The following is a 22,021-nucleotide window of genomic DNA, read 5'->3' as shown; positions in this document are numbered from 1 at the left end:
ACGCTTGGCTACTCCAGACCGTTAGTGGAATTCCCGCGAGAGAGTTAACGGTTAACGTGAATGGATGTTAATTATTTGACATTATTATTGTTATTTTGCTAGATGGTTTCATTTTTACTTTTGGCAGTGAAATGAGGCCTACTCAGTTCGAGAGGAAAAAAACGCACCCAAATACATAGCCCCGTTGGAAAATATAAATGGACTGTTAGAAAATGTGAAGATAATTATTAAAAAAAATGTGTATCACGTTTGGCCCCAATGGCTTTGCGCGTACGTACCCCAGTTTGAGAATACCCGGTGTAGATAATAAACAGCGTAGAGACTCAGGGATGTGTGTGCTTTGGGTAACTTTAACAGAATGTGACTGGCAGAACGGGTGTTGTATGTGGAGGATGAGGGCTGCAGTAGATATCTCAGATAGGGGGGGGTGAGGCCTAAGAGGGTTTTATCAATAAGCATCAACCAGTGGGTCTTGCAACCGGTATAAACAATTTTATGAGGCGTGTCTTGCCGTGTTTCAAAGTAGCCGAGCCAAATTCCGAACATAGGAATGTTAAGGGGATTATTCTATGAACACTCTGTTTACAAAATCAGTATTTCTCACGTTATATTGGTTTTCAAATCAACTTTATTCCGTTGTCCAGCAGCCAAAAATACAATCCTAGTCATATTAGCAACCCATGCTAGTTGTTGAACCTTGAACTCGTTTAGCCTACTACTGTGTGCGCAATGCTGCGTTACGAAGGGCGCTTCCCGTTCCGTCACTGGCAGCTGCGCGTCCTTCTGATCAGCGAAGGCGTCAGAGAGAGCCATGGGAGTGAGAGGTGCTTCGGAGCACAGCGATTGGCAGCCAGGACAAGGGAATTATACTGATTTTTATATAGGCTAGCTGCTATACCATAGGCTATCATCCCAATCTCCTCTCATCGCCAGCTAGGCTAACTACTAGCCTGTTGCTCTGCAGTGGCACTGCTAACTACAGTGAAGGAAGCTCTCTCTCTCTCCCTCGCCCCCCCCCTCCATCAGTAAGGTCTGTAGTTGAGGCTGTGGCGAGCTGACGTGACGACAACGTTATCTGTTTACCTCAAAGCCAGAGTCAATGGTTGAAGGCAGGGTGTGCTCTCCTGCCTTCCGTACAACATGATAATCTTTCATCTGAAAATCAATGGCTGTCTGTGTGGAGAAGAGTCTGTATGGCAGAGTAGGAGATGAGGGAAGAGGACAGGAGAAGACGATTTAAAGGAGACGATCAGGTCGAGGGATGCTCCCTGTTAGCTCCCTGAGGATGATGGCTCTCCCTATTTTCTTTGTCTGTTACACAACCTTCTCTTCTACAGTTGGAATAATGAGTGACTCACAGGTAGCTCATCATTTAGACTATTTCCTCAGTCTAGCCAATGGGTCTTTGATTATCTAAATACATTATATATATATATATATATATATATATATATATATATATATATATATATATATATATATATATATATATATATAAAAAATTTGGACACACCTTCAAATGAGTGGATTCGGCTATTTCAGCCACACCCATTGCCGATAATGTATAGAACCGAGAACACAGCCATTCAATCTCCATATTGGCAGTAGAATGGCATTACTAAAGAGCTCGGTGACTGTCAATGTGCCACCGTCATGGGATGCCACCTTTCCAACAAGTCAGTTTGTCAAATTTCTGCCCTGCTAAGAGTTGCCACGGTCAACTGTAAGTGCTCTGTTATTGTGAGGTGGACACGTCTAGGAGCAACAACGGCTCAGCCGTGGAGTGGTAGGCCACACAAGCTCACAGAACGGGAGTGGCGAGTGATGGGGCACATGGCGTGTAAAAAACAATTTTCTTGGTCACATGCAGATGTTAATGTGAGTGTAGTGAAATGCTACACACAATTCCCCAACAGCTACCTAATACACTCAATGTAAGTGGATGGAATAAGAATATGTACATAAAGATATATGGATGAGTGATGGCTGTGCGGCATAGATGGTTTAAAATGCAGTATATACATATGAGATGAGTAATGTAGGGAATGAAAACATTATTAAAGTGTCATTATATAAAGTGACTAGTGATACCTTTATTACATCCATTTATTAAAGTGGTCAATGATTTGAGTCTGTATGTAGGCAGCAGCCTCTCTGTGTTAGTGGCGGCTCTTTAACAGTCTGATGGCCTTGAGCTAGAAGCTGTTTTTCAGTCTCTCGTTCCCAGCTTTGATGCACCTGCACTGACCTCGCCTTCTAGATTGTAGTGGGGTGAACAGGCAGTGGCTCGGGTGGTTGTTGTCCTTGATGATCTTTTTGGCTTTCCTGTGACATTGGGTGTTGGTGTTTTCCCTCAGTGATGCGTTGTGCAGACCGCACTCCTTTCTGGAGAGCTTTGCAGTTGAGGACGGTGCAGTTGCCGTACCAGGTGGTGATACAGCCTGACAGGATGCTCTCGATTGTGCATCTGTAAAGGTTTGTGAGGGTTTTAGGTGACAAGCAACATTTCATCAGCCTCCTGAGGTTGAAGAGGCGCTGTTGCATTGTCTTCACCATGCTGTCTGTGTGGGTGGACTATTTCAGTTTGTCCGTGATGTGTACGCCAAGGAACTTAAAACTTTCCACTTTCTCCACTACTGTCTAGTCGATTTGTATAAAATTGTATGTCCTCGGTTGCAACACTCATTCCGAAGTCCAAACTGCCTCTGGAAGCAATGTCAGCAAGCTTCATGAAATGGTTTTCCATGGCCGAGCAGCCGCACACAAGCTTAAGATCACCATGCGCAATGCCAAGCGTCGGCTGGAGGGGTGTAAAACTCGCCTCCGTTGGACTCTAGAGCATTGGAAACAGGTTCTCTGGAGTGATGAATCAAGTTTCACCATCTGGCAGTCCGACGGAATAATGGTCTGGATCTATTTTTCATGGTTCGGGCCCATTAGTTCCAGTGAAGGGAAATCTTAATGCTACAGCATACAATAACATTCTAGATGATTCTGTGCTTCCAACTTTGTGGGAACAGTTTGGGGAAGGCCCTTTCCTGTTTCAGCATGACAATGCCTCCCGTGCACAAAGCGAGGCCCATACAGAATTGGGTTATCGAGATCTTTGTGGAAGAACTTGACTAGCCTGCTCAGAGCCTTGACCTCAACCCCATCGAACACTTTTGTAATGAATTGGAACGCCGACTGCGAGCCAGGCCCTATCGCCCAACATCAGTGTCCGACCTCACTAATGCTCTTGTAGCTGAATGGAAGCAAGTCCCCACAGCAATGTTCCGACATCTAGTAGATATCCTTCCCAGAAGAGTGGAGGCTGTAATAGCAGCAAAGGGGGGGGGGGGGACCAACTCCATATTAATGCCCCATGAGATGTTTGAAGCATACTTTTGGTCATGTAGTGTAGATGTTTAAAATAATCATAAATTTTTATGAAACATTTTATGGAATTTCTTACAAAGTCAATATACCATTTAGCATTTAGCCTATTACGAATTCCACAAAGGGAGCTTACTTCGATCCTATCCTTTTGTCCACATACTGCAGTGGTAGATAGAGGAGACAGGGCTGTTTTCATTCAGATGTGCTTATAGGGTAGAGTGACCCAGCTGTGTGTGTGTGTCCCTGGTTAGTGTGACTGTGACCCTGTCATCTTCCCTCTCCATGGAAACCCAACGGGATATCGAGCAACTGTAGTGTTCTCTGCTACTGCTACCCCGTCCTGGATCATCAGGTGATTTACCCCATGTTGACATAGTGGAGATGTACTAACTAGGTGATTTACCCCATGTTGACATAGTGAGTCTACACTAACTAGGTGATTTACCCCATGTTGACATAGTGGAGATGTACTAACTAGGTGATTTACCCCATGTTGACATAGTGAGTCTACACTAACTAGGTGATTTACCCCATGTTGACATAGTGAGTCTACACTAACTAGGTGATTTACCCCATGTTGACATAGTGGAGATGTACTAACTAGGTGATTTACCCCATGTTGACATAGTGGAGATGTACTAACTAGGTGATTTACCCCATGTTGACATAGTGGAGATGTACTAACTAGGTGATTTACCCCATGTTGACATAGTGGATATGTACTACCTAGGTGATTTACCCCATGTTGACATAGTGGAGATGTACTGACTAGGTGATTTACCCCATGTTGACATAGTGGAGATGTACTAACTAGGTGATTTACCCCATGTTGACATAGTGGATATGTACTACCTAGGTGATTTACCCCATGTTGACATAGTGGAGATGTACTGACTAGGTGATTTACCCCATGTTGACATAGTGGAGATGTACTAACTAGGTGCTTTACCCCATGTTGACATAGTGGAGATGTACTAACTAGGTGATTTACCCCATGTTGACATAGTGGTATGTACTAACTAGGTGATTTACCCCATGTTGACATAGTGGAGATGTACTAACTAGGTGATTTACCCCATGTTGACATAGTGGAGATGTACTAACTAGGTGATTTACCCCATGTTGACATAGTGAGTCTACACTAACTAGGTGATTTACCCCATGTTGACATTAACTAGGTGATTTACCCCATGTTGACATAGTGAGTCTACACTAACTAGGTGATTTACCCCATGTTGACACTAACTAGGTGATTTACCCCATGTTGACACTAACTAGGTGATTTACCCCATGTTGACACTAACTAGGTGATTTACCCCATGTTGACAATTTGTGATGTAACACAGTTCAGTGAACAGCTGCTGTGCTGGACCTGTAGTATTTGTGTTGGGCTGTAGGGGGCAGAATCGAGTTGTCTTACACAGTATGAAAGTGATGTTGTTTTCCAGGAAGTAGCGTTGTTGTTTTTGAGTTATTGTATGCTTTTTGAATGGTCTTCGGTGTATGGGGGGGGGGGACATAATCAAAGGTATCTGGAAGAGGTAATTTCATCCACAAACACAAATATAACTTTATTATTATTATTATTATTATTATTATTATATACAACCTTACACTGGGGAAGAGTTCTGCGGGACAATTGCACAATTTTTTTTATGCAAAGACACACCAGAATTGCTTCTCCAATAGGAATCGACTTGTTTCTGAATTGTCCAGTCTACACCCTGACTTTAAATCTGCTTTAAAAAAAATAAAATCAGAGACAAGGTATTGAATAGTGCTGTTTATCAATGATTCCTAAACAAATGTACTGAGTTTGAGCAATGGATATACACGGAGTATACCAAACATTTAAAAACACCTTGGGGGGGGGGGGGGGTGCTGAGGAGTATTTCTGTCCACTCTTTTGTGGGGGGGAAACTAATTCTGGTTGGCTGGGCCTGTCTCCCAAGTGGGTGGGCCCATGCCCTCCCAGGTCCACTCATGTCTGGACTCTAATTAACTGAGTTACTTCTATGAACTGTACCTTAGTAAAGTCTTTGAAATTGTTGCATGGTTGTTTTTCAATGTTTTGAGTTTCATCTGCTAGGGAAGAGAAGATGACGTTTCTACTAGTCAGACTCAATCTCACAAACACAGGGTTGCCAGGTCTAGCAAAAATGACCACTCAAAACCCACCCACAAGGCATGAACCCCCCCCCCCCCCCAACAAAAATCCCAGCATGAGTCACCTCATTTAGTCAGTATACCTTTTTTCCATAACTTTATTGAGCAAATTAAGTAGAAATATCAACGTAACGAGCAAAATATGGTTTTCCATTTAAAACAATAATTATTGAGCTCTAATGTGAATTAAAGGAATTTAAATAGGCCGCAAACTGGTTACAGAAATAATTAGAACAGTAAAAAATACCTTTGGGGGGGGGGGGGGGGGTCATACTTGTGCAATACAGTCTGATATACCACAGCTTTCAGTTAATCAGCATTCTGGGCTCAAACCACGTAGTTTATAATTGTAAATATATCCCTTATCTGCATGTGCATAACTATAGATACATCTGACAGGTGAGTTTTTAAGGAATGACAGAGAATGGCCATTAATATTTACATAATAACTCAAGGCTACAACAACAATAAACTGAAGTTATAGGCTATTTATTCAATCGTTTTGGAAATATAATACCAGATTACTTCTTACTACGAATACATGTGTTGTTTTAAAAACATTACATCATCTGTTTTTTTGTGTTTTGTTTGTATTGAACATAATACATCTGAGTAGATTGACCAAAAAGTACATGACTCCAATGCTTCCCACTGGGAGGCTGGCCCATGTTGACTCCAATGCTTCCCACTGGGAGGCTGGCCCATGTTGACTCCAATGCTTCCCACTGGGAGGCTGGCCCATGTTGACTCCAATGCTTCCCACTGGGAGGCTGGCCCATGTTGACTCCAATGCTTCCCACTGGGAGACTGGCCCATGTGGACTCCAATGCTTCCCACTGGGAGGCTGGCCCATGTCGACTCCAATGCTTCCCACTGGGAGGCTGGCCCATGTCGACTCCAATGCTTCCCACTGGGAGGCTGGCCCATGTTGACTCCAATGCTTCCCACTGGGAGGCTGGCCCATGTTGACTCCAATGCTTCCCACTGGGAGGCTGGCCCATGTTGACTCCAATGCTTCCCACTGGGAGGCTGGCCCATGTTGACTCCAATGCTTCCCACTGGGAGGCTGGCCCATGTCGACTCCAATGCTTCCCACTGGGAGGCTGGCCCATGTCGACTCCAATGCTTCCCACTGGGAGGCTGGCCCATGTTGACTCCAATGCTTCCCACTGGGAGGCTGGCCCATGTCGACTCCAATGCTTCCCACTGGGAGGCTGGCCCATGTCGACCCAATGCTTCCCACTGGGAGGCTGGCCCATGTTGACTCCAATGCTTCCCACTGGGAGGCTGGCCCATGTCGACTCCAATGCTTCCCACTGGGAGGCTGGCCCATGTCGACTCCAATGCTTCCCACTGGGAGGCTGGCCCATGTCGACTCCAATGCTTCCCACTGGGAGGCTGGCCCATGTCGACTCCAATGCTTCCCACTGGGAGGCTGGCCCATGTCGACTCCAATGCTTCCCACTGGGAGGCTGGCCCATGTCGACTCCAATGCTTCCCACTGGGAGGCTGGCCCATGTTGACTCCAATGCTTCCCACTGGGAGGCTGGCCCATGTTGACTCCAATGCTTCCCACTGGGAGGCTGGCCCATGTTGACTCCAATGCTTCCCACTGGGAGGCTGGCCCATGTTGACTCCAATGCTTCCCACTGGGAGGCTGGCCCATGTCGACTCCAATGCTTCCCACTGGGAGGCTGGCCCATGTCGACTCCAATGCTTCCCACTGGGAGGCTGGCCCATGTCGACTCCAATGCTTCCCACTGGGAGGCTGGCCCATGTCGACTCCAATGCTTCCCACTGGGAGGCTGGCCCATGTCGACTCCAATGCTTCCCACTGGGAGGCTGGCCCATGTTGACTCCAATGCTTCCCACTGGGAGGCTGGCCCATGTTGACTCCAATGCTTCCCACTGGGAGGCTGGCCCATGTTGACTCCAATGCTTCCCACTGGGAGGCTGGCCCATGTCGACTCCAATGCTTCCCACTGGGAGGCTGGCCCATGTCGACTCCAATGCTTCCCACTGGGAGGCTGGCCCATGTCGACTCCAATGCTTCCCACTGGGAGGCTGGCCCATGTCGACTCCAATGCTTCCCACTGGGAGGCTGGCCCATGTCGACTCCAATGCTTCCCACTGGGAGGCTGGCCCATGTCGACTCCAATGCTTCCCACTGGGAGGCTGGCCCATGTCGACTCCAATGCTTCCCACTGGGAGGCTGGCCCATGTTGACTCCAATGCTTCCCACTGGGAGGCTGGCCCATGTTGACTCCAATGCTTCCCACTGGGAGGCTGGCCCATGTTGACTCCAATGCTTCCCACTGGGAGGCTGGCCCATGTTGACTCCAATGCTTCCCACTGGGAGGCTGGCCCATGGACTCCAATGCTTCCCACTGGGAGGCTGGCCCATGTCGACTCCAATGCTTCCCACTGGGAGGCTGGCCCATGTCGACTCCAATGCTTCCCACTGGGAGGCTGGCCCATGTCGACTCCAATGCTTCCCACTGGGAGGCTGGCCCATGTCGACTCCAATGCTTCCCACTGGGAGGCTGGCCCATGTCGACTCCAATGCTTCCCACTGGGAGGCTGGCCCATGTCGACCCAATGCTTCCCACTGGGAGGCTGGCCCATGTCGACTCCAATGCTTCCCACTGGGAGGCTGGCCCATGTCGACTCCAATGCTTCCCACTGGGAGGCTGGCCCATGTGGACTCCAATGCTTCCCACTGGGAGGCTGGCCCATGTGGACTCCAATGCTTCGTACTGGGAGGCTGGCCCATGTCGACTCCAATGCTTCGTACTGGGAGGCTGGCCCATGTGGACTCCAATGCTTCGTACTGTTGTCTAGCTGGATGTACTTTGGGTGGTGGACCATTCTTGATACACACAGGAAACTGTTGAGCGTGAAAAACCCAGTTGCGTTGCAGTTCTTGACACAAACCAGTACACCTTCTACCATACCCTGTTTAAAGGCACTTCAATATTTTGTCTTGCCCATTCACCCTCTGAATGGTACACAGACACAATCCATGTCTCAATTGTCCCAGGGCTTAAAAATCCTTCTTTAACCTGTCATCCTCCCCTTTATCTTCACCGATTTGAAGTGGATTTAACAAGTGACGTCTAATAAGGGATCGTAGCTTTCACCTGGTCAGTGTACGTCATGGAAATAACAGGTGTTCTTAATGTTTTGTCCACTCGGTGTACGTCATGGAAATAACAGGTGTTCTTAATGTTTTGTCCACTCGGTGTACGTCATGGAAATAACAGGTGTTCTTAATGTTTTGTCCACTCTGTGTCTGTCATGGAAATAACAGGTGTTCTTAATGTTTTGTCCACTCTGTGTCTGTCATGGAAATAACAGGTGTTCTTAATGTCCACTTTTGTCCAGGTGTTCTTAATGTTTTGTCTGTGTCTGTCATGGAAATAACAGGTGTTCTTAATGTTTTGTCCACTCGGTGTCTGTCATGGAAATAACAGGTGTTCTTAATGTTTTGTCCACTCTGTGTCTGTCATGGAAATAACAGGTGTTCTTAATGTTTTGTCCACTCGGTGTCTGTCATGGAAATAACAGGTGTTCTTAATGTTTTGTCCACTCGGTGTATGTTGCAGGAACAGTTGTGTAAGGTTGGTAGAATCGTATTCAAAAAGACGAACCGCTCTGATACCTGGTTGCTTCCACCAAGTATTAAGTCATTATCAAAACATCCTCCTTTTAATGTTTCTAGTTTAATTTCTAACTTGGATGATTTCTATAAATGTTCTTTGACTTTTTCAAAATGTGGACTAAGTTTTTCATAGATTGATAGGAAGAGTAATCCAGAGTAAATTTAACGTGGCAACGTGTGAAGACTGCACAGGTGGTGTGTAGACTTCCCCCAGCGACTGTATCCCTGAAATTACCATTGTTTTCATGAATTTGATGATATAATCGTAAAGCTCATTCAAAAGATTAGGAGACAGAACACGGAAGTGTTCTTTGTCCTGACTGCTGATGTGTACTTCCACAACTGGTAGGAGGGGCCTATTCTGACCACTCAGGGGAGTGGGGGGAGGGGCGTGGATAGAATAGCACAGTAAGAGCCTGTCTCTGTATGAGGGCCTCTAAGCCTGACTAAAAGGCAACTATTTTACCTGTATTTTCTCCGTCTTCCTTCTACGTTCAATATGAACAGAAACGCTCTGTCGCCAGGACAGTCGGGAGGTTAGTGTGTGTGTGTGTGTGTGTGTGTGTGTGTGTGTGTGTGTGTGTGTGTGTGTGTGTGTGTGTGTGTGTGTGTGTGTGTGTGTGTGTGTGTGTGTGTGTGTGTGTGTGTGACTTTCGTTTTCATGTTTATCTCCTGCGTTCACAGTGCAGGAATGTGTTAAAGAAAGTGCCAGCTAGGCAGAGTGCTCCCTCTCTCGTTCTCCCTTTCTCTCCTTCTCCCTTTCTCCCCCCCTCTCTCTCTCCCCTCCCCCCTCTCCCTCCCCCTCCTCTCCTCCCTCTCCCCCTTCCTCTCCCCCTTCCCCCTCTCTCCTCTCTCTCTCCTTCCTCTCCCTCTCCCCTTCCTCTCCTCTCTCTCTCCCCCTTCTCTCTCCTCTTCCCCCTCCCCCTCTCTCTCTCTCTCCCCCTTCCTCTCTCTCTCCCCCTCTCTCTCTCCTCTCCCCCTTCCTCTCCTCTCTCTCTCTCCCCCTTCCTCTCTCTCTCTCTCTCTCTCTCTCTCTCTCCCCTCCTCTCTCTCTCTCTCTCCTCTCTCTCTCTCCCCTGTCTCTCTCTCTCTCTCTCTCTCCCCCCTGAGCTCTCAGTTTCTCTCTCCCTCTCTCTCTGTCCTTCTTCCTCTCTGTCTCTCCCCCTCCTCTCTGTGTCTCTCTCTCTGTCTCTCTCTCTGTCTCTCTCTCTCTCTCTCTCTCTCTCTGTCTCTCTCTCTCTCTCTTCCAATCTGCTGAGCTGTCAGTTTCTGCTAGCTGCGGTTCAATGCATCCCAAATGACTCCCTGAGGATTCCAGTGCCAGTTGGGATGAATCCTCTCACCCTTCCTCTAGAGGAGGTCAGGAGGGGCTCTTATTCCTCCCAATCTGCTGAGCTGTAAAGTTTCTGTTCGGTTCAACATCCCAAATGAGTTTGGCTGGGGGACGGAGGGTGATAGATAAAAAAAAAAAAAAAAAATGGGATGCTAGGGGAGGATATTGACTGAGTGGACTTGCCATTGTGATGCATCGTTTGGACTGTTGGATGAGGCTTGCGGGCCACTTTGAGATTGTTGGAAAATTCTCTTTTGAACCAACGGAAGGTTGTTGAACAAATAATGACACCTGTTTTAATCCTTATTGATGTGTCTCTTTTCCTCTGTAGGCCCTGCTCAGGTTCCCATGATGTCCCCTAATGGTTCTGGGGAGGGACGGGGGTGGGTGGGGGGTGCCTGACACCTGTTTTAATCCTTATTGATGTGTCTCTTTTCCTCTGTAGGCCCTGCTCAGGTTCCCATGATGTCCCCTAATGGTTCAGTGCCTCCAATATATGTTCCTCCTGGATACGTTTCACAGGTATGCCCTCCCTCTCTTCCTGTTTCACGGGTATGCTCTCCCTCTCTTCCTGTTTCACGGGTATGCTCTCCCTCTCTTCCTGTTTCACGGGTATGCTCTCCCTCTCTTCCTGTCTCGTGGACACACAAACACACACCTACAATTTAAATTGGATTTGACCTTTGTAATGTCCAGTGCCTTCAGAAAGTACTCTGACCCCTTGACCTTTTTTATATTATGTTACATTACAGCCTGAATTAAACATTTAGATTTTTTTTTGGGGGGGGGGGGTCACTGACCTACACAAAGTACTCTGTGGAAGTGGAACCGGGTTTTAGAAATGTTTTAGTCAATAAGCTGAAAATGTCTTCGAGTCGATAAGTTTTCAAGCCCTTTGTTGTGGCTTAAAGTTCAGGAGTAACAGTTTGCTTAACAAGTCACACGATAACTTGCTTTGTGTGCAATAATAGTGTTTTAACATCTCTGTACCCCACCTGTAAGGTCCTCAACCGGGCAGTGAATTGGTAGAGTCAAAAAACAGAATATATAAAATATATAATGAATATCCTTTTAAACCTGGTGAAGTTATTCATTACACTTTGGATGGTGTATCAATACATCCAGTCACTACAAAGATACAGGTTTCCTTCCTAACTCAGTTGCCGGAGAGGAAGTAAACTACTCAGGGATTTCACCAGGAGACCAATGGTCACTTTAAAACCGTTACTGTTTTTTAAAAATTGTTTATAAAAATATATATTTAACTAGGCGAGACAGTTGAAGACAAATTATTATTTACAATGACTGCCTACACTGGCCAAACCCGGATGACGCTGGGCCAATTGTGCTCTGCCTTATGGGACTCCCATTCACGGCCGGATGTGATGCAACCTGGATTCGAACCGGAGACGAGTGTCACCTCATGCACTGAGATGCAGTGCCTTAGACCGCTGTGCTACTCGTGAGCATGTATAGGAGGAAACTGAGCATGGCTCAACAACAGTGTAGTTACTCCAGAATGCTAAAGGACAGAGTGAAAAGAAGTAAGCCTATACAGAAGAAATATATATTCTCCAAAACATGCATCCTGTTTGCAATAAGGCACTAAAATTAAACTGCAAAATTAAACTGCAACAAAAATATATTTTTGTCCTGAAAAATGTTTGGAGCAAATCCAACACAACGCATCACTGAGTAACTGCCTCCATATTTTCAAGCATGTTGGTGGCTGTATGCTTGTCATCGGCAAGAAGTAGGGAGTTTTTTAGGATAAAAATAAACTGAAAAGGGCTAAGCACAGGCAAAATCCTAGAGGAAAAACCTGGTTCAAGCTGCTGTCCACCAGACACTGGGAGATGAATTCACCTTTCAGCAGGACAATAACCTAATAAACAAGGCTAAATCTACACCCGATTTGCTAAGAAAGAGGACATTGAATGTTCCTGACATTGAATGACATTGGCTTCAAAATGTATGTCAAGACTGGAACAATGGCTGTCTAGCAATGACCAACAACCAACCTGACAGAATAATGTACACATTGTATAATCCAGGTGTGCAAAGCTCTTAGAGACTCACCCAGAAAGACTCACAGCTGTAGAGACTCACCCAGAAAGACTCACAGCTCTTAGAGACTTACCCCGAAAGACTCACAGCTGTAGAGACTCACCCCGAAAGACTCACAGCTCTTAGAGACTTACCCCGAAAGACTCACAGCTTTAGAGACTCACCCCGAAAGACTCACAGCTCTTAGAGACTTACCCCGAAAGACTCACAGCTCTTAGAGACTTACCCCGAAAGACTCACAGCTCTTAGACTTACCCAGAAAGACTCACAGCTCTTAGACTTACCCAGAAAGACTCACAGCTCTTAGAGACTTACCCAGAAAGACTCACAGCTCTTAGAGACTCACCCAGAAAGACTCACAGCTCTTAGAGACTCACCCAGAAAGACTCACAGCTCTTAGAGACTTACCCAGAAAGACTCACAGCTCTTAGAGACTTACCCCGAAAGACTCACAGCTGTAGAGACTCACCCAGAAAGACTCACAGCTCTTAGAGACTCACCCAGAAAGACTCACGGCTCTTAGAGACTTACCCCAAAAGACTCACAGCTGTAGAGACTCACCCAGAAAGACTCACAGCTCTTAGAGACTCACCCAGACTCACAAAGACTCACCCAGAAAGACTACTTCACCCAGAAAGACTCACAGCCAGAAAGACTCACAGCTCTTAGAGACTCACCCAGAAAGACTCACAGCTCTTAAGACTTACCCCGAAAGACTCACAGCTCTTAAGACTTACCCCGAAAGACTCACAGCTGTAGTCGCTCTTAGAGACTTACCCAGAAAGACTCACAGCTGTAATCACTCTTAGACTTACCCAGAAAGACTCACAGCTGTAATCGCTCTTAGAGACTTACCCCGAAAGACTCACAGCTGTAATCACTCTTAGAGACTTACCCCGAAAGACTCACATACAGACAGCAGGCACGAATACTGAAGGCTCTGTAGATGCTTATACAGACAGCAGGCACGAATACTGAAGGCTCTGTAGATGCTTATACAGACAGCAGGCATGAATACTGAAGGATCTGTAGATGCTTATACAGACAGCAGGCATGAATACTGAAGGCTCTGTAGATGCTTATACAGACAGCAGGCATGAATACTGAAGGCTCTGTAGATGCTTATACAGACAGCAGGCATGAATACTGAAGGCTCTGTAGATGCTTATACAGACAGCAGGCATGAATACTGAAGGCTCTGTAGATGCTTATACAGACAGCAGGCATGAATACTGAAGGATCTGTAGATGCTTATACAGACAGCAGGCATGAATACTGAAGGCTCTGTAGATGCTTATACAGACAGCAGGCACGAATACTGAAGGCTCTGTAGATGCTTATACAGACAGCAGGCACGAATACTGAAGGCTCTGTAGATGCTTATACAGACAGCAGGCATGAATACTGAAGGCTCTGTAGATGCTTATACAGACAGCAGGCATGAATACTGAAGGCTCTGTAGATGCTTATACATCCCGGTTCTCCTTTCATAAGTCTGATTTTGGCCTCCTGATTTCATGTCTGACTCATTCTACGTCCTCAGACACAATCAAACATTTGTAACCCCTAATAACCTGTTGTCTCAGATTATATACAGAAGTTTCCAATAATAATTGTTGTTCTCTCTCTTTCTCTCCCCATCGCTACAGAAGACAGGCTCTGTAGATGCTTATACAGACAGCAGGCAGGCTGAATCTAGCTCTCTCCCTACCCCTCTCTCGCTCTCTCGCTCTCTCCCTACCTCACTCTCTCCCTACCTACCTCTCTCTCTCGCACTCTCTCCCTCACTCTCTCCCTCACTCTCTCCCTACCTCGCTCTCTCTCTCTCTCACTCTCTCCCTACCCCCTCTCTCTCTCACTCTCTCCCTACCCCTCTCTCTCTCGCTCTCTCCCTACCCCTCTCTCTCCCTACCCCTCTCTCTCTCCCTCCTCTCTCTCCCTACCTCGCTCTCTCCCTACCTCGCTCTCTCCCTACCTCGCTCTCTCCCTACCTCGCTCTCGCTCTCCCTACCTCTCTCTCTCCCTACCTCTCCCTACCCCTACCTCGCTCTCTACCCCTCTCGCTCTCTCCCTACCTCGCTCTCTCCCTACCTCGCTCTCTCTCTCTCCCTACCTCGCTCTCTCCCTACCTCGCTCTCTCCCTACCTCGCTCGCTCTCCCTACCTCGCTCTCTCCCTACCTCGCTCCCTCTCGCTCTCTCTCTCCCTACCTCCCTACTCTCGCTCTCTCCCTACCTCCCTACCTCGCTCTCTCCCTACCTCGCTCTCTCTCGCTCTCTCCCTACCTCGCTCTCTCTCTCGCTCTCTCCCTACCTCGCTCTCTCTCGCTCTCTCCCTACCTCGCTCTCTCTCGCTCTCTCTCTCCCTACCTCGCTCTCTCTCTCGCTCTCTCGCTCTCTCCCTACCTCGCTCTCTCTCTCTCTCGCTCTCTCCCTACCTCGCTCTCTGCCTACCTCGCTCTCTCTCTCGCTCTACCTCGCTCTCTGCCTACCTCGCTCTCTCCCTACCTCGCTCTCTCTCGCTCTCTGCCTACCTCTCTCTCTCTCTCTCTCTCCGTCCATCAGATCATAGAGGAGAATGGAGTTCGACGTGTTCTGGTCTTACCTCAGCAGCCAGAGTTCCACCCTGGGGGCCACTCCCCCCTGCACCACCCCCCTCCTCCACCCCACGCCCACCTGCCCGCCTTCATCCCCCACCCCGCCATGTTGCCCCCCCCACCCCACCTCTACACAGGCATGGCGGGGGACATGAGCTCCCAGTATATACCACAGTACCACCCGGCACACATTTACTCAGAGCAGGGTGAGTATATACACTACATAGTATTCACTACATAGTATACACTACACTATACACCACATAGTATACACTACATACTATACACTACATAGTATACACTACATAGTAGTATAGCGCTACACACTACATAGTATACACTGCATAGTATACACTGCACACTACGTAGTATACATTACACACTATATAGTATACACTATACACTATATGATATGCGCTACATAGTATAAGCTACACACTACATAGTATACACTACATTGCATACGCTACACTCCAAATACACTAAATAGTATACACTATACACTACATAGTATACACTACATAGTATACACTACACTCCAAAACTTTTCCCACATTTTGTTACTTTACAGTCTTATTCTAAATTGGATTAAATTGTTGTTTTTCCTCATCAATCTACAGACAATACCCCATAATGGCAAAAACAGGTTTATAGACATCTTAGCAAATGTACTAAATGAAATGTGACATTTACATTAATATTCAGACTATTTACTCAGTGTTGAAGCACCTTTGGCAGCGATTACAGCCTCAAGTCTTCTTGGGTATGATGGAACAAGCTTGGCACACCTGTATTTGGGGAGTTTCTCCCATTCTTCTCTGCAAATCTTCTCAAGCTCTGTCAGGTTGGATGGGGAGTGTCGCTGCATAGCTATTTTCAGGTCTCTCCAGAGATGTTCGATCGGGTTCAAGTCCGGGCTCTGACTGGGCCACTCAAGGACATTCAGAGACTTGTCCAGAAGCCACTCCTGCAATGTCTTGGCTGTGTGCTTTGGGTCGTTGTCCTGTTGGAAGGTGAACTTTCGTCCCAGTCTGAGATCCTGAGTGCTCTGGAACAGGTTTTCATCAAGAATCTCTCTGTACTTTGCTCCGTTCATCTTTGTCTCGATCCTGACGAGTCTCCCAGTCCCTGCCGCTGAAAAACATTCCCACAGCATGATGCTGCCACCTCCATGCTTCACCGTCGGGATGGTGCCAGGTTTCCTCCAGACGTGACGTTTGGCATTCAGGCCAAAGACTTCAATCTTGGTTTCATCAGAACAGAGAATCTTGTTTAGTCCTTTAGGTGCCTGTTGGCAAACTCCAGGCGGGCTGTCATATGTGCCTTTTACTGAGAAGTGGCTTCCGTCTGGTTACTCTACCATAAAGACCTGATTGGTGGAGTGCAGAGATGATTGTCCTTCTGGAAGGTTCTCCCATCTCCATAGACAAACACTAGAGCTCTGTCAGAGTGACCATTGGATTCTTGGTCACCTCCCTGACCAAGGCCCTTCTCCCCTTATTGCTCAGTTTGGCCGGGCGGCCATCTCTAGGAAGAGACTTGGTGGTTCCAAACGTGTTCCGTTTGAGAACATAGTGGCCTCCAACATTCTTATTGTCAGTAATGTGTTGTATTGGATTTGCCCCAAACATTCCATTTGTTGTGGAATATTTGTATTCTGTTCAAGCTTCCTTCGTTTCACTCTGTCATTTAGGTTAGTATTGTGGAGTCTCTATAATGTTGTTGATCCATCCTCTGTTAGTATTGTGGAGTCTCTATAATGTTGTTGATCCATCCTCTGTTAGTATTGTGGAGTCTCTATAATGTTGTTGATCCATCCTCAGTTAGTATTGTGGAGTCTCTATAATGTTGTTGATCCATCCTCAGTTAGTATTGTGGAGTCTCTATAATGTTGTTGATCCATCCTCAGTTAGTATTGTGGAGTCTCTATAATGTTGTTGATCCATCCTCTGTTAGTATTGTGGAGTCTCTATAATGTTGTTGATCCATCCTCAGTTAGTATTGTGGAGTCTCTATAATGTTGTTGATCCATCCTCAGTTAGTATTGTGGAGTCTCTATAATGTTGTTGATCCATCCTCTGTTAGTATTGTGGAGTCTCTATAATGTTGTTGATCCATCCTCAGTTAGTATTGTGGAGTCTCTATAATGTTGTTGATCCATCCTCAGTTAGTATTGTGGAGTCTCTATAATGTTGTTGATCCATCCTCTGTTAGTATTGTGGAGTCTCTATAATGTTGTTGATCCATCCTCTGTTAGTATTGTGGAGTCTCTATAATGTTGTTGATCCATCCTCAGTTAGTATTGTGGAGTCTCTATAATGTTGTTGATCCATCCTCAGTTAGTATTGTGGAGTCTCTATAATGTTGTTGATCCATCCTCTGTTAGTATTGTGGAGTCTCTATAATGTTGTTGATCCATCCTCAGTTAGTATTGTGGAGTCTCTATAATGTTGTTGATCCATCCTCTGTTAGTATTGTGGAGTCTCTATAATGTTGTTGATCCATCCTCAGTTAGTATTGTGGAGTCTCTATAATGTTGTTGATCCATCCTCTGTTAGTATTGTGGAGTCTCTATAATGTTGTTGATCCATCCTCAGTTAGTATTGTGGAGTCTCTATAATGTTGTTGATCCATCCTCAGTTAGTATTGTGGAGTCTCTATAATGTTGTTGATCCATCCTCAGTTAGTATTGTGGAGTAACTACAATGTTGATCCATCCTCAGTTGTCTCCTATCACAGCCATTAAACTCTGTAACTGTTTTAAAGTCACCATTGGCCTCATGGTGAAATCCCTGAGCGGTTTCCTTCCTCTCTGGCAACTGAGTTAGGAAGGACGCCTGTATCTTTATTAGTGACTTTGTTGATACACCATCCAAAGTGCAATTAATAACTTCACCGGGTTCAAAGGGATATTCAATATCTGCTTTATTTTTACCCATCTACCAATAGGTGCCCTTAATTTGAGTCATTGGAAAACTCTCTGGTCTTTGTGGTTAAATCTGTGTTTGAAATTCACTGCTTGACTGGGGGACCTTTCTGATAAATGTCTGTGTGGGTGTACAGAGATGTTCTGTAGTCATGACAAAAATCATATTAAGCATTATTATTGCACACAGAGTCCATACAATTTATTATGTGATTTGTTAAGCACATTCTTTTACTCAACTTAGTTAGGCTTGACATAACAAAGGGTTTGTGTACTTATTGACTCAAGACAAATCTCAATTGAATCCATTTTAAATTCGGCTGTAACCCTGTAATGTGGAATAAGTCAAGTGTCTCTGAATACCTGTTCTGAAGGATCTGTGTGTGTCTGTACATACCTGTTCTGCGTGTCTAAGTGTCTCTGTACATACCTGTTCTGCATGTCTAAGTGTCTCTGTACATACCTGTTCTGCATGTCTAAGTGTCTCTGTACATACCTGTTCTGCATGTCTAAGTGTCTCTGTGTGTGTGTCTGTACATACCTGTTCTGCATGTCTAAGTGTCTCTGTACATACCTGTTCTGCGTGTCTAAGTGTCTCTGTACATACCTGTTCTGCGTGTCTAAGTGTCTCTGTACATACCTGTTCTGCATGTCTAAGTGTCTCTGTACATACCTGTTCTGCGTGTCTAAGTGTCTCTGTACATACCTGTTCTGCGTGTCTAAGTGTCTCTGTACATACCTGTTCTGCATGTCTAAGTGTCTCTGTACATACCTGTTCTGCATGTCTAAGTGTCTCTGTACATACCTGTTCTGCGTGTCTAAGTGTCTCTGTACATACCTGTTCTGCGTGTCTAAGTGTCTCTGTACATACCTGTTCTGCGTGTCTAAGTGTCTCTGTACATACCTGTTCTGCGTGTCTAAGTGTCTCTGTACATACCTGTTCTGCGTGTCTAAGTGTCTCTGTACATACCTGTTCTGCGTGTCTAAGTGTCTCTGTACATACCTGTTCTGCGTGTCTAAGTGTCTCTGTACATACCTGTTCTGCGTGTCTAAGTGTGTCTGTACATACCTGTTCTGCGTGTCTAAGTGTCTCTGTGTGTGTCTCTGTACATACCTGTTCTGCATGTCTAAGTGTCTCTGTGTGTGTCTCTGTACATACCTGTTCTGCGTGTCTAAGTGTCTCTGTGTGTCTGGTCTCCTCCCAGTCTCGGCAGATTCTCATTCCCCACACGGACGCCCGCCGCCGTTCGTTCACCGCGACGAAAGGGCCAGCAAGACCTACGAGCGTCTGCAGAAGAAGCTCAAGGAGCGGCAAGGTGGAGAGAGAGGAGGAGGAGGTCAGATGAAGGACAGCCCCCCTCCCTCGCCACAGAAGAGTCGAAGCAGCCCCCCCTCCATGGACAGTATCTACAATGGAGTGGTTGGAGGAGGGAAGGGGCTGGAGGCTGAACTGGGACAGGGACAGACCAGCACCACCGCCAAGCAGATGGAGAAAGAACCTGGAGGTAAGGAGGGCCAGTGGCCCGAGAGGTGGCTATTTAAGCTGAAGGAGAGGACCAGGGGCTGGGGTCAGGGGCTGGGACAGGGGCTGGGACAGGAACAGGGGCTGGGTCAGGGGCTGGGACAGGTACAGGGGCTGGGTCAGGCGTTGGGACAGGAACAGGGGGTTGGGACAAGGGCTGGGTCAGGAACAGGGGCTGGGTCAGGAACAGGGGCTGGGTCAGGAACAGGGGCTGGGTCAGGGGTCAGGAACAGGGGTTGGGACAAGGGGCTGGGCGAAGGGGCAGTGGTGGGAAAAGTACCCAATTGTAACACTTTGCTTGACACCCATGGTCATAATGTGTGTAACAGCTGTCATAACACTGTCATATCCTGTCATAGTATGGTCATAACACTGTCATATCCTGTCATAGTATGGTCATAACACTGTCATAGTATGGTCATAACACTGTCATATCCTGTCATAGTATGGTCATAACACTGTCATAGTATGGTCATAACACTGTTGTGACACAAACAAGCCATTCGGGAAAGTATTCAGACCCCTTGACTTGATCCACATTTGTGCCATTACAGCCTTAATCTAAAATGGATTCACATTTTTTCATCATCAACCTACACACAATACCCCGTAATGACAAAGAGAATAGGTTTTTAGACATTTTTGCAAATGTATTACAAATATGAAACAAATACCTTATTTACATCAGTATTCAAACCCTTTGTTTGAGACACAAATTGATCTCAGGTGCATCCTGTTTCCATTGATCATCCTTGAGATGTTTCTACAACTTGATTGGGGTCCACCTGTGGTAAATTCAATTGATTGGACATGATTTGGAAAGGCACACACCCTGTCTATATAACACACCCTGTCTATATAACACACCCTGTCTATATAACACACCCTGTCTATATAACACACCCTGTCTATATAACACACCCTGTCTATATAACACACCCTGTCTATATAACACACCCTGTCTATAAACACCCTGTCTATATAACACCACACCCAGTTTACAGTTTACAGTGAATGTCAGAGCAAAGACAGGATTGTGTCGAGGCACAGATCTGGGGAAGGGTACCAAAAAATGTCTGCCACATTGAAGTTCCCCAAGAACACAGTGGCCTCCATCATTCTTAAATGGAAGAAGTTTGGAACCACCAAGACTCTTCTTAGAGCTGGCCAGCCGGCCAAACTGAGCAATCGGGGGAGAAGGACCTTGGTCAGGGAGGTGACCAAAAACCCGATGGTCACTCTGACAAAGCTCCAGAATTCCTCTGTGGAGATGGGAGAACCTTCCAGATGGACAGCCATTTCTGTAGCACTCCACCAATCAGGTCGTTATGGTAGTGTAATGCACTGTATATTTGGACCTGTTGTGACATGTACTGTGTTATTTTATGACTGGCTATGTCGTCTGCATAAGTTTTCAAAAATCCACAAAACCACACAAGGATATACATTCCATTACACCAGTTATTACCAAACTGTGGGTACGAGCCTTCAGGGGTACGCCAAATAAAAATGTCATTCGCAATTTTAAAAAATGTTTTCTTTTTTTTTTCTCTCTCGCCTGAGTTTCACTGCCAGATATTAAACCATCTCAGGTCAAATAATTAACATCCAATCACATTAACCGTTACTCTCTGGTGGAAATGAGAGTCCCCGGGCATCCAATCACATTAACCGTTACTGTCTGGTGGAAATGAGAGTCCCCGGGCATCCAATCACATTAACTGTTACTGTCTGGTGGAAATGAGAGTCCCCGGGCATCCAATCACATTAACCGTTACTCTCTGGTGGAAATGAGAGTCCCCGGGCATTTTGTCCTATTACTGCACATTTATTAGTAGCGTAATTAATAATTATACATTATTGAAGTAGATTGAATAGAATAACTTTGACGCGTCGCTTACTTTTATATCAGAACCGAACGCAATGTGTCAGTGAGTAACCAGAGCACCAACACCAGTAACCAGATCACCAACACCAGTAACCAGATCACCAACACCAGTAACCAGATCACCAACACCAGTAACCAGATCACCAACACCAGTAACCAGATCACCAGTAACCAGATCACCAGTAACCAGATCACCAGTAACCAGATCACCAGTAACCAGATCACCAGTAACCAGATCACCAACACCAGTAACCAGATCACCAACACCAGTAACCAGATCACCAACACCAGTAACCAGATCACCAACACCAGATCACCACTAACCAGATCACCAACACCACTAACCAGATCACCACTAACCAGATCACCAACACCACTAACCAGATCACCAGTAACCAGATCACCAGATCACCAGTAACCAGATCACCAGTAACCAGATCACCAACACCAGTAACCAGATCACCAGTAACCAGATCACCAACACC

General features: G+C 46.2%; 1 protein-coding gene across 1 annotated transcript in view; it reads left to right on the top strand.

The window, feature by feature from the left end:
- The window catches only part of fndc3a (fibronectin type III domain containing 3A), a 110,708-nt gene that overhangs the window by 26,250 nt on the left and 62,437 nt on the right, over positions 1-22,021 (top strand). Inside the window, 3 exon segments of the mRNA XM_046296291.1 lie at positions 10,984-11,060; positions 15,169-15,406; positions 19,332-19,631. Of these exon segments, the coding sequence (XP_046152247.1) occupies positions 10,984-11,060; positions 15,169-15,406; positions 19,332-19,631 (615 nt within the window).

Source organism: Oncorhynchus gorbuscha, linkage group LG13 (genome assembly GCF_021184085.1).
Source record: "Oncorhynchus gorbuscha isolate QuinsamMale2020 ecotype Even-year linkage group LG13, OgorEven_v1.0, whole genome shotgun sequence".
Lineage (NCBI taxonomy): Eukaryota > Metazoa > Chordata > Actinopteri > Salmoniformes > Salmonidae > Oncorhynchus > Oncorhynchus gorbuscha.
This window is presented reverse-complemented; position numbering and strand designations above follow the sequence as displayed.